The sequence below is a fragment of the Apium graveolens genome, chromosome 5, assembly GCF_009905375.1.
Source record: "Apium graveolens cultivar Ventura chromosome 5, ASM990537v1, whole genome shotgun sequence".
NCBI classification, from domain to species: Eukaryota; Viridiplantae; Streptophyta; class Magnoliopsida; order Apiales; family Apiaceae; genus Apium; species Apium graveolens.
In genome coordinates this window covers 43,690,918-43,705,410 of record NC_133651.1, presented here as the reverse complement: position 1 = coordinate 43,705,410, position 14,493 = coordinate 43,690,918, and the positions used below count along the sequence as shown (strand labels likewise).

The 14,493-nt window shown below is 34.3% G+C and overlaps 1 protein-coding gene across 1 annotated transcript; it reads left to right on the top strand.

The window, feature by feature from the left end:
* Nucleotides 1-8,247: 8,247 nt before the first annotated feature.
* Nucleotides 8,248-9,672, top strand: LOC141660013 (uncharacterized). The gene has a single exon (XM_074466968.1). It carries the CDS (start codon nucleotides 8,248-8,250, stop codon nucleotides 9,670-9,672), a length of 1,425 nt encoding a protein of 474 aa, XP_074323069.1.
* The last annotated feature ends 4,821 nt before the right edge of the window (nucleotides 9,673-14,493 follow it).

Sequence of the window (14,493 nt, the reverse complement as noted above, 5' to 3'; positions counted from 1 at the left end):
GAAGACATCTATTTTTGGGATCTTCCATATTGGGAACACTTATAGGTTAGACACTGTCTTAATTTTATTGGGATTTAAAGAAAAATGTTTGTGAAAGAATTATTGGGACATTGTTAAATATACTTGAAAAGATAAGAATGTAATCACAGCAAGATTAGACATGGAAGATACGAAAAGAACTAGCACCACAAATATCGAGAAAATGTTTATATTTGCCTCCGACATGTTATACTTTGTCTAGAAAGGAGAAAATTAGCCTTTGTGAGTGTTTATCAGGTATTAAGATTCAATCAGGGTATTTTTCAAACATTTAAAGGCTTGCATCGATGAAAGATTTAAAATTGGTGGGGCTAAAATCACATAATTGTCATTTGTTAATGCAATATTTATTACTGATTGCCATTCGAGGGATATTACCGAAGCATGTGAGATTGGTCATAACAAAATTATGTTTCTTCTTTAATGCTATATGCAGTAAGGTGATTGATCCCATGATTTTGGATACATTGCAAGCCAATATTATATTTACACTTTGTGAATTTGTCTCCGTCTTTTGATATTGTGGTACATTTAGTTATTCATCTGGTGAGAGAAATTAAATTATGTGGTCCGTTATCTTTGCAGTAAATGTATCCATTTGAGAGATTCTTGTGTATTCTGAAGAATATGTTAGGAATCGGTATCGGCCGGAAGGCATTATTGAAGGATATTCGTTTGAAGAGACTCTTGTATTTTGCAGTGAGTACTTAGCTTCTGTTGATCCAGGCGAAATTCTTAAATCTCGTCATGAGGGAAGACTCGAAGGTCAAGGTACGTTGGGAAATAAATTGATCACTCCCAGTGCTGAATTTTGTGATAGAGCACATCTATTTGTCCTACAACACATGACTGAAGTTGATCCTTACTTAAAGAAATACATAGCCTTGATTCGGCACATGCATCATTTAAAGAGTGGGAAGTGGATTACAAATGAACACAATCGTTCTTTTATTTGATGGTTTGAAGACGAGGATGAATATGACCAATTTGATGAAAATTCTCATTTCTCAATGGGTTTTCCAATTTTAAATGGAAACCATATTGTGGATGTTGATTATTTATAAATAATCTACTAAATTCCTAATAACACTCCATATCTGCATGACATGGTCACCTATGCAACCAACTACATATTTATTTAAAAACAAATATACATAAAATAAATACTTAAATGACAAATTAAGAATAAATTCCAACTATTCCTCCACAAGAAAATGGGGCCACTAAGCATACAAACCAACACCACTACAAAAGTGCAGGGAGTTGTGGAATGCCTTTATAAATATGCATTGCAATTAATTAATTGTCTCAAACTTGCAAATAGATGAAAACAATTGAGTGTTTTGAGTCTAAATACTGGTAATATAAATCAGATTACTATATTTAAAATCTTTTGTGTCGTCAATTTTCTAGGCCAGCCTCGCCTTTGATAGTCAAACCCGATGAAGGATATATATAGTTGGCCTCCGGTCTCGAATAGGGTGTCAAACCAGCCATCTCTACAAGGTCCACTTCTACCTAGATACATACACCTAATTGCATATCAATTTGCTAAAGCATATGGATATTTTGGAATAACTGGGTCTTGTTTAGAAAAAATGTCTATGAGAAACGCTAACTAGGGATGCATATTCCTCTTCCGCCTTTACTATGAGGCTTTGCTACCTACTTTAATTCTGGCCATTTTTTCAGAATGTGTATAAGGATAACTGATGGGTTTCTTTTTTAATTTATTTAAAAGTTAATATATACATAGTCTCACTATTAATGTGGATTTTATAAGAGAAATTTAATTTAGCTTTCTCCAAATCTTTGTTATTAGTTTGTATTTTTATTTAAACTTGGAGGGCACTTACAAATTTTATCCATATTGGAATCTTATTTTGCAATTCTTTTATATAAAATAATCGTGACCAGCTTTGTGAATTCTAAGCTCCAGGTAGCCCACCTGCCGGAGCACTAATATATCGAGGAGATATCAACACTTTGGTTTTACCTTTAACCAAAACAGGAGGAAGAAAATCTTTCCTTTTACATATGCAGTATGTGAATTAACTGTACTTAATCATCGCCCTTTGCTCTGCAAGTTGGAAGGATCTTATATGAAGTTAAACTTATATTGTATTGTTTCATTTGAAATTGAAATTAGGATGTTGGGTGTTTATTGCATGGAATGATAGTGTGGTATTACAGTATCAACCTAAATTAAAGAGAACATTACAGGCAGCTTCATGTCTTTTAGAAAGAGAGGAAGCTGCTTATATGAAGTCAAGTGAGAGATAGAAACATTACTTTTAGAAATTAATAATTATCAAAATATTAATTTCTAAAAGTAAATTTTATAGGTACCTGAAAATATCAAATTTATAAAAATATTTTTTTTTGAATTTAATAAGATAAATTTAATTCAGCTTTCTACAAATCTTTGTTATTAATTTGTATTTTTATTTGAACTTGCAGGGCACTTACAAATTCTATCCATATTGGAATATTAATTTGGAATAGTTTTATATAAGTCAAAATCAAAATATTTCACAAAGGTTAGTTTATGAGATTTGTTAAGCTCTTTATTTATAAATCTACATTTATTCTGCAATTCTTTTACATAATATAGTCCTCAAAATCTAGTATAGTTGAACAACTGTGAATTCATTTATAGGGTACATTTGCATGGCTTTTATTAGGTTTCTCTCATAGTCAATACTAAGGCTAACATTTAAGTTGTATGCAGACATTATTTGAATTTTTAAATTTTTTAGCATATTACATACCTTAACACACTAGGATGAACTTGTGTGTTATTGCATAAAAGTGATAACATAGCATATATATCTTCAATTATATTGATGAGTGCAGAGCCAACCTTAGACAGTTCTGGATGAGAATAAAAATGTATAGATAAATTTATGAAAATCGAGGTACCAAATACCCAAACTAGACCTTGGCAATATTAGTACAAATTTAAGTGCTTCCCTATCAAAAACCAAAAGAAAGTCTGATCATTTTGTAGAATTTTAAATATTTCAGATGTTATTTAGAGTGTTAGAGTGGTCGACCACTACTTCATATTCTTGTATTTAGGAGGTGCTGTGGTCAAGAACATTAGGTCATTCCAATCAAGTTTTGCTCATCTCGGACAATATAACCTTGACCATATCCTTGAAAATCATTAGATGCCATGGCATACACAGTCTTCTCTACCGGGGAGAGTTGGAAAAATGCTGCTATTACAGCTTTCACATTGACTGCAAGACTTTGTCTGATACCCCATGATCTCTTACCTGATAAACACAATATTGTTTTTGTTGAAGTGTTTAAAATGTAGGTACCAAATACCCAAACTAGACCTCGAGCGGACTACTTGAAAGTGAAACTTGACTGAAGATCTGTATGTTAAAATGAGCTCACTTATTAACATATTTGTAGCTTCATGTGTTTAGAACAAGTTACTTTGCTTGCAAAAAGCATTCCACCACCCAAATACGAGTACCCCCAACGTATGTCATGGTGCAAATTGAAATTTGCAGAATATAGCTGCACAACTGGAACAACATTAGTACCAGGGACTGGAAATACAAACCTAGCAACCGTGTAGTCATTGGAGACATTATCAAAACCAAAGGCTAGTCTAATACTGGATTTTTTGTATCCACTAGTTACAAGAATATCTTGCAACTACAATTCTAATAATAATGATACTACGAGTAACGGTGATATCAATAATAAACCAATTCCTCACATTATTACTTACTTATGATTATCATATTTTTATATTGTTATGCAACTTTTTATCGAGTAACTAACGCGTGTAAACTTAAATTTTTAGACTTTATAATATGATTTTTAGTTTTTTCACCACTTCCAATTTTGGTAAATCTCAAGTGAATACTGTAGTAAACCTCCATTTATCCATAGGGAAAAGATTCATCTTAAAAGACATGTAGCGTACCTCCTAATTTTCTAACTCTTTGCTACATGTTCTCGTTGTACCTTTAATTCCGAGTTTACTTGAATATAATTTATGTTGAAAACTTAAATATGAAATAGGGAGAGCGAGGAGAATAGTTTTATAGCTTATACTATCTGGAATAGGGAGAATTCTCTGTAATACTAGTAACTGATAGACTAACTTCTATGTCATGTAATACATTATGCAATACTTGCAAATTAGTGTGAAAGTTATTGTAAGGATCTCATGTTAACTTACTATATTTTTTATAGTTCATCATTTTTTACTTTCCATATTACCTCATACCATAGTTGCTATCATGATCCAAGTATTTACAATGAATGTGGATAATAATAAGTCAAGTTCAAGTCGAGGCAATAAGAGAAAGAATAGAGGTCCAACCTTGTGCTCGAAATTAAAAGAAAAAGTTAAAAAAAAATTGAGAACCTTGAGTTTGATGAATATGGTAACCCTATAGGGGAGATGGCACCCCTGTTTGCGTCTTATGTTTTAACAGCTGGTAGATTACATGTTAATATAAATATCAAGAGTTTGGATATACTTAGCCACGGATTAAAGAATGTGATTTAGGAAGATATTAAGGTATGCAAATATATTTATAAAAATCTATTAGATTAGATGTTTATTCTTCCCTGTCTTTATTTGCAAATTAAAATCGGTTATAATTGATGCACTCGAAATTGAAGAATGACCGGTTAAAAAAATAAGTGTTGGAAGCTATACGAAAGAGTTAGAAGGATTTGAAGGCAAATATGGTTCGATATTTTTTGCATACAGGCAAGAACGTGTGTGAAACATATCCTTATATTAATGAAGATGACTGGGAAACATTAAAAAAGATACACAAATTTCCTGAGTTTAAGGTAAACATTAGTAGTTTTTTTTCAAGAATATTTATAGTTTCTTGAGTTGGATATTATTCACCATAACATTTTAACCCAAACCTCATTTTGTTTTACATATGTTAATGTGTAGGAAATTAATGAAAAAGTGAAGGAAAGTAAGAAAGACGACAAAGATCCACATTTTGTTAGAAAAGGTGGATATATAGGAAACAGGGGCAAGTGGCGCCAAAACGATCCCATCGCTTCTTTAGACACGTTGGAATCATCCATTGATCCATCCATTTTATCTACTGTGCATAGTTATGAATGGGTAAGAGCACACTAGAGAAGTGTTTAAGAAAATTATAAGCAGTTTTAACCTCAACAAACTTCCTTTTAATTTATTTGGTAACTTATGTCCGGTAAACATTTTTATCATAGCTGCTTTATAATTTTTTATACCAGAATATCTAATTGGAAATTTTGTGTTAACTAGTTTTAATTTGGTACTTTTTTTAGATTAGTAATATATATTTTATTACTTGTTTGACAAGGTTGTTGCTGCCTCAAAACTATAGGCGACACAACTGGTAATTTTTGTTCAATGGCCAAAAGATCTTGTGATCTGGAGTCAGGTAAGATCTTTCAATAAAAAAATTAAGGCTATTTATTTTGTTCCTATTCATAGAACTATAAGGAAAATAAAGAAAAATGCAGTTTTGACTTAATTTATTTTGAAGTAGGAACCTGCCGAGAAAAAATGTCATAAGGTAGCTTCTTAGAAACTAAAAAAGATTGTTAGTGAAGAGTCAACGACGCCTATTATCAAGAATCAAGCTTTTCCAGAGGTGGCTAATTGAGTGAAAAATGTCAAACTTTACTATTTTGGTTGAAAATATGCCTCCAGAATCTACTACTAACGCTGTTGATTAAAATTATGAGGTGTTTAAATTTCATGAAAGTGATAAAGTTCCCATATATGTCACCAACGAAAATGTCTACGAGTTTGTGAAGTTGAGTTGGCTTAATATACCCATTCTGCAAATTTTTATGATGTAAGTCTTTAATTTCTTCTTTATTTATTTAATAATATCTAATTATATATATTTATTTTGCATAAAAACTAACTATGCAACGCCTTATTTCATCCATGGTACACTCACAAGTTGTGCATGGATTTAGAAGATAATTTATTTGCATTCATCTGTCCATCTGTATTAGCATTGGCGCGTGAATCCAAGCATCAAGATTATATAGGTGATGCCCTCCAAACCCGTGTCAGAAATTTGGGGTTCACAACACACACACTCACATCATATACAACCCTCTTTATGAAAGTAATATATGCAATGACCCTTACATACCATAACCATAGATCCCAATAGGTTAAATTATGAAAGAAGCCACAACCTTATCATTTATTACATCGTACCAAATCCAAACTAGTTCAACATACAACTAATAATGAAAGCATTCTTACAAGCTTACATAACTCAAAATTAAACATAAAGCTCCTGCTATCTTGATCCCGTTGAACATGAAATCCTAGCTCGCACAGTGGATTGGGAATTCTCGTTACCAACCATTTCCTTTTTAACTGTAGAATAACATAAACAGATATTCAAGTGTGAGCAAACTAGCACAGCAAGTCATAATTGAAATAATTCATTGGAATCAAGTTTCTTGTCAAGTAATCATTAGAATTGGATATTCATTTTAAAACTTTTAACACCGACCAAGGCACACAGCTCTGCTCTCTATACTAGATCCAATGCACATATTGGCCTAATATGATCACGAATCTGATCCGACCATGAATCTGGTCCATATTTATAAATGTACATACAAATGACTTGGAACTAGCATCAATAGTATTTTCTTTGAAGATTTGTAAATATTATTTATTTGGAGAAAGGTGTGAGATTTATAATGACCATAAGAGTTTGAAGTATGTATTCATGAGGAAAAATAAATATTGTGGTAACACTATAAGAAAAAAGGAGAAAGTGAATGTGTTGATTGCACCAGAACAGTTATTTATGGAATTTAAAAGTTAGAATTGGATGTCCTAATTTAAAATCCAAAAAAAGTAAGGGTTTATAGTATGACCTTTCATCCAGAATCGTTAGAAATGATAAAGAGATGTCAAGAGGGGATAATAGATCAGAATGTTAACAGGAAGGTTAGGAACTTAGAAGAATGTTCACGATATTCTCAGATGTTCTTCCACAACTTGGATGCCATAAGTGACAGAATTAAACAATGAGATCCTACAGGAAACTCACAATTCTAAGTACTCAATCTATTAAGGAAGTGTCAAAATATACAAAAATTTAAATAGGAATGTTTGTGGCCGGATATGAAAAGGAAAATTTAAGAATGGATCAGTAGGTGTTAGGCATCTCAAAGAATTAAAGCGAAGTATCAGAGACCTGGCAGATTATTGTACCGTTACAAATGTAGAATAAAAATGCACAAGTACAAAATTGATTTTTTACGTCGTAGATTTTACGTCGTACTTGAAAAAAGATTATGTAAGTAAGTGTTTATAGGTAATATTTATAAAATGGCAATGTATATTAAGATTTTATAGGTACCTTTTACGTCGTTCCATAAAAAACCCTACGTATATTTAATACTTATACGTCGGTTCCATTTTACCTGACGTATAAATACTAAATTTACGTCGTATTTATTAACCGTCATATCAAGTTAGTACATATAATTGATAAATATATATATATATATATATATATGACGGATTTTTGGACACGTGCCGTATAAGATGACATCATATATGACGTATTTTTTTAATCCGACGTATATAAATTTAAAAATTATACTAGTTTTATTAAAAAATGGAGAAAAATAAAATTTTAAAATTAGAGTAATTAGTAGCTATGAGTCAATCCACTCTCTGCTTCCCTAAAGCATACAGGAGAAACTGATTCATCTCACCAGTAATCTTTTCAATCCGATTTCAATTAAGAGAACAATTGTAATTCTTCTATCTCAAGTGTCCTAATTAATGTTGGTTTTATTCTAAACTTGTTTTATTTTAATGTTTTGTTTCTGTCATATTTTAATAATCTGCAATGTTAGAATTTTTTGGTTGGTGGACATGGTCTTGAGAGGTACAGAGAGTTTTTAGGAGTTTTAAGAATAAACGTTAGTGTTAGAGTCAAGTTAGGAGATATAGTTATAGTTTCCTATTTTCTAGCCACGTCTGTTTTGGTTTTGGCTACTTGTTTTATAATTCTGGTTATAATGAAAGATAGACCGGTACATACATCTTGTGTTTTTGTTCAGTTTCATATTCAAACACTAGGGGGGAAATTATACAGGTGCTAGATTTTTCAACATTCTTGGTATCAGAGCTACGCTACCTGGTGAATGCCCAAGTATATGCCGAGAATGGCGACGGTGGAACCAAGAAAGAACAGAGATGGTACTGTAAGTCTGAGCTATCCTATGCTGACGAGGGGAAATTATACAGCATGGGCTATGAAAATGAAGGTATACATGCAGGCCCATGGTCTTTGGGACTCTATAGAGGGGAAGGATCCAAAGGGAGTGATTGAAGATAGAACAGATAAGATTGCTCTGGCAGCTATCTATCAGGGCATTCCTGAAGACATTCTTTTATCACTAGCAAAGAAGAAGACTGCAAGAGAAGCTTGGGAAGCCGTGAAAGTTGTTTATCAAGGTGCAGAGCGTGTGAAGGCGGCAAGAGTTCAATCATTAAGAACTGAATTCGAAGCCATAAATATGAAGGACTCAGACTCTCTTGATGACTTCTATTTAAAGCTGAGTGGAATAGTGACTAATATACGTGCTCTAGGTGAGGATCTCACAGAGTCTTATGTAGTAAAAAAGTTGCTGCGAGCCGTGCCCACGAAATTCTTACAAATAGCTTCCACTATTGAGCAGTTCGGAAACTTGGATGTAATGACAGTCGAAGAGACTATTGATTCGTTAAAGGCTCACGAAGAGAGACTTCGAGGGCAAAGTGAGAACAATGGAGGTCAGTTACTCCTTACCGAGGAGGAGTGGATAAAGAGAGAAAATAGTGAAGGGAAACTTCTGCTCACTAGGGACGAGTGGCTGAAGCGAGCTAACAGGTCTGGGACAGACGTATCTCAAGGACAAAAAACTCGAGGCAGTGGTGACTATCGAGGAAGGGACACCGTTCGTGGAGTTAGAGACAAGAGTAAGGTCGGATGTTTTAATTGTCTTGGTTACGGACACTATGCTGCAGAGTGTCGTAAACCAAGGCGAGAAAAAGAAAACAAGGAGGAGGTAAATATTGCACAGATTCCGGATGATGAACCAGCTTTACTTGTGGCTGAATGTGAAGGAAAAACTGAGACCACAATGCTGATTAATGAAGAGAAGATGATGCCTAAGTTAAAGAAAACCAAGGGAATAAATGAAGTAAAATCTAATTTGTGGTACCTTGATAATGGCGCCGGCAATCACATGACAGGCCAACGATCGAAATTTGACGTGTTGGATGAGAACGTGACGGGGAAGGTAAAATTTGGTGATGGTTCAATGGTGCACATCAAGGGAAAGGGTTCAATCGTTTTAAAATGTAAGAATGGAGAGGAAAGAACTCTAAGGGAAGTGTACTACATCCCTTCACTTTACAGCAATATCATCAGTTTGGGTCAACTATTGCAAGAAGGTAATAAAGTTATGCTCGGTGGGGATTACTTATGGATTCGTGACAAGCAGGGAGAATTGGTTATGAAGGTGAAAAAATCAGTGAATCGACTATACAAAGTCATACTGTATAACAGTGCACCGAGGTGTTTAATGTCAAAATGTGACAAGTAAGCTGGTTGTGGCACACACGGCTTGGACATGTGAATTTTAATGCCCTGAAACAAATGTCCTCGTCTCAGATGGTGTACGGAATGACAAAAATTAATCAGCCAGGAGAGGTGTGCAAGGGGTGCTTGATGTCTAAGCAAACAAGAAAAACATTTCCTTCTCAAACTAATTTTTGTGCGAAGAAAGCCTTGGAACTGGTACACGGTGATTTGTGTTGTCCTATTTCACCAAGTACAACAGCCGGTAACAAGTATGTTTTTCTTTTGGTAGATGATTATAGTCGCGTAATGTGGGCATATCTTTTGAAGAATAAGTGTGAAACTTTTGATGCATTTAAAAAATTCTGAGCCTTGGTGGAGACTCAAGATAGAAAAATAAAGACGTTTAGAACAGATCGTGGAGGAGAATTTTTTTCTAAGGAGTTCATGGATTATTGTGAAGAAGCTGGAATAATTCGACACTTTACAGCACCATATACGCCCCAACAGAACGGCGTTATAGAACGGTGAAATAGGACAATGATTGAGATGACCAGAAGCTTCTTAAAAGAGATGAAAATGCCTTGTTCGTTCTGGGGGGAAACAATACGACACTCAATCTATATCCTAAATAGACTACCCACTCGCGCTGTTTCTGGAATTACACCTTATGAGGCATGGTCTGGAGTAAAGCCTCATGTGGGACACATTAGGGTGTTTGGATGTATGGCTCATATGAAGGTACCAAACGTGAAGGTAAAGAAATTGGATGATCGAAGTAGGCCTGTAATTCAACTTGGGAAGGAACCCGGAACAAAGGCGTATAGATTATACGATCCAGAGACTGAAATGGTACACGTTAGTCGGGACGTAGTATTTGAAGAAAATCTGCCATGGCCTTGGAATCAAGAAAAAGCAGTTGCGGATGTACAGTTGGGGACGTTTACTGTGGCGGGAGTTAGCGAAACAACATCAAGAGAATTCTTAACGGAGGGAGAGACTGCTACTCCACAACGGTCTAACAAAAATAGTGAAGCCACGAAATCAGATTATAGCTCAAGTGCAACCGAGACAAATTCAAGCCCAAGTTCAACCGAGGCAAGCTCGGAATCTGAAGCTGACAGTGAACCTTGAAACTAAAGATCTCTCCATGACATCTACACCAACACTGAACAGATTGAATTAGAAGATGAAGAACTATTCTTGATGGGGATTGATGAACCAGCAAACTATAAGCAGGCAGTGAAAGAAATAAACTAGAGAAAAGCAATGAGGCAGGAGATCGAGTCGGTTAAAAGAAATAATACGTGGAGATTAACTGAACTACCTCCAGGAAGGAAACCAATCGAGTTGAAGTGGGTGTATAAGCTGAAAAAAGATGCCAACGGAGAAATTGTGAAGTACAAAGCAAGAATAGTCGCCAAGGGGTATGTTAAAAAACAAGGGGTTAATTTCGAGGAAATCTTCGCACCAGTTACACGGATTGAAACTGTTCGTTTGTTGCTTGCACTAGCTGTAAAAAACAGCTGGGAGGTGCACCATCTCGATGTGAAAACGGCGTTCTTAAATGGAGAAGTGCAGGAGGAAATTTATGTAACTCAACCTGAGGGTTTTGTCAAAAGGAGATAGGAACATATGGTTTACAGATTGATAAAAGCTTTGTACGGATTTCGACAAGCACCACGTGCTTGGTACACCAAATTAAATAAGTGTCTTGAGGATATAGGCTTCGAGAGATGTCCGTATGAACATGCAGTTTATATGAAAAGGATGGGTAATGAAGTGCTGATTATTGCAATCTACGTAGATGATATTCTGGTGACTGGATCGAGTATTACAGTCATAAAAGACTTCAAGGAACAGATGAACGGAAAGTTTGACATGAGTGACTTGGCGAGGCTATCCTATTATTTGGGTATTGAGGTTAAACAGAGAGCTGGATGTATAAAGTTAAAACAAACCGGATACGCCAAGAAAATCCTCGAGAAAGCAGGTATGGCAGATTGCAACTCGACCAAGTACCCGATGGATCCTAAAGAGTGTATTAACAGAGATGAAGTAGGCATAACAGTTGACACCACACAATTCAAGAGCATGATAGGAGGGCTTCGGTACTTAGTCCACACAAGACCGGACATTGCTTATTCGGTTGGGATAATAAGTAGGTTCATGGAGAGACCTACTGTGATGCACCAGAATGCGGCAAAATGGGTGTTAAGGTATGTAAAAGGCAAACTGGAGTTTGGGTTAGTATACACAAAGGATAGCAGGAACAATTTGCTAACTGGGTATTCAGATAGTGATTTGGCCGGTCATATCGAAGATAGGAAAAGCACAGGAGGTATGGCGTTTCACTTAAACGAAAGCTTAATAACTTGGGTCTCTCAGAAACAGAGATGTGTTGCTCTTTCTTCTTGTGAAACCGAATTTATGGCAGCAACCGTGGCTGCATGTCAAGCATTATGGTTGTGAAAACTCTTAGTGCAGGTTACAGGTGAGCAAACAGGTCCAGTGATTTTATACATTGACAACAAGTCTGCTATTGACCAGGCCAAAAACCCTAATTTCACGGCAGAAGCAAGCATATAGACATTCGATATCATTTCATTCGGGAATGTGTTGAGAAGGGTGAGATCATAGTAAAGCATGTGAGTTCAGACAAGCAGCAAGCTGATGCACTTACTAAAGCTCTCACGACCTTTAAGTTCGAGAAGATGCGTCAGTTACTCGGAGTCAGAGATGTAGTTAAAAATGTTTAGACTAAGGGAGAGATTGTTGGTTTTATTCTAACCTTGTTTTATTTTAATGTTTTGTTTCTGTCATATTTAATAATTTGCAATGTTAGAATTTTTTGGTTGGTGGACGTGGTCTTCAGAGGTGCAGAGAGTTTTTAGGAGTAATAAGAATAAACGTTAGTGTTAGAGTCAAGTTAGGAGATATAGTTGTAGTTTCCTATTTTCTAGCCACGTCTGTTTTGGTTTTGGCTACTTGTTTTGTAATTCTGGTTATAATGAAAGATAGACCAGTACGTACATCTTGTGTTTTTGTTCAGTTTCATATTCAAACACTAGGGGGGAAATTATACAGGTGCTAGATTTCTCAACAATTAATTCATCTTGTAATTGATTATTTACCTTTTGAGTTTTGATAGGATTATATATATACATGTATACAGGCTAATATACTAATATCATATTTTTATTTTTCAGCCAGGTTTGTATGTATACACATTCTCTCAATGCTAATTTGTGTGTGTGGGTTTCATGTATCTTTATTTCTCTCTCCCTCTCTCTCCTTCCCTCTTCTCTCTTCTATCCATGTCACTGGTTTGTATGTGTACCTATTCTTGCTATGATAATTTCTGTCTCTGGGCTTCATGTATCTTTAGTGTTTGATTCTTGACATCAATAGTCTATGTTTAGGTTTTTGATAAGATTCTTATTTGTTGTCATATTTGTATTTCCAACTGTTAAAATCATGTTTCATATCTTAGTATGAATGAGATCTCTAGACTATTTTAGGTTTCTAAAAATTTCACAGTTAAAATGCTTTTGAATTTTTTATATTTTGGTTCTGGTAATTTTCTATAATTTTGTTGTTATTTGTATAACATTATAGATTAGATTTAATGTGGTTGCTAATCTTTGTTTGAAAGGGATATTAATTGCATATATAAATTTGTTAGTTTATTAAAAAAATTATGTTTAATTTTTGTTGGTTTTTAATTAATCTTGGTTCTTTTATTTGTTGATTTTTTTAGTGTGATAAATAGTTATTATTTTTTTGTTGTGCTTTAATGGTGATTAGGATGATGATGTCATTAAGGTAATTTGAATTAAGTTATAAAAATAGCTAGTTTGACTTTAACTGATATGTTATTAAAATATGTTGTTGTGGCTTTTAAAAAATTGTATCTAAAATTAGTAACACACTATAAAGAAAAAATCCTACCTAAATCCTAGTAATAGTGAGCTTATATTTTAGACTGAAAGAATCTATAATTTTAGAATACATGTTTATGACTTTAGATTTAACTTAGTCATCAATCTTACATTTAAATTCTAGAATTTAGAACATAATAATGCAAATAATTTGGTAAATATTACTAAATATTAATGATCATATAATTTAATTTTGGCCTTTGTTTCGTTGCTGTAGTAAATCATCATGGACCAAACATGGATGTACAAAATTTCGCGTGCAACCGCTAACTATATTAATGGTGTTAATGACTTTGTCGAGTGTGCGATTTTATATTCGAAAAAAAAAGAACGAAGAGGGAAAATAATAAATGATCTTATATCCCTTCCGTGATTGTAATAATTTTAAAAAGTACAGTAATGTTGATACAGTCCGGATTCATCTTTTTCGTCATGGGTTGAAAGAGGGTTATGTGAAGTGGATTTCGCATGATGAAGAAGTACACTCTACTAGGACCTCGGGTCGAAGAAGATGAGGAGAATGATACGATACATGAGATGATACAAGATATGGAAGATCATTTCATTCACCAACAAGACATCTTTAATAATTTGATTGACAATTCCAAGAAACTTCTGTATCATGGGTGTAAGGATCAATTTACTAGGTTTTTAACAACCTTGAAGTTGTGTAAGCTAAAAGTTAAGCATAATTGGAGTGATAAGAGTTTTACATAGATGCTTTAACTTTTAGGAGAAATACTTCCTACGACTAACGCACTCCCTACTTCTACCTTCGAGGAAGAGAAGGTATTGTGTCCAATGGGCATGAATGTAAAAAGGATACATGATTGTCCAAATGACGGTGTGCTATTCCAAAATGAGCATGAAGATTTAGACACATGCCCCAAGTGTGGTGCATATCG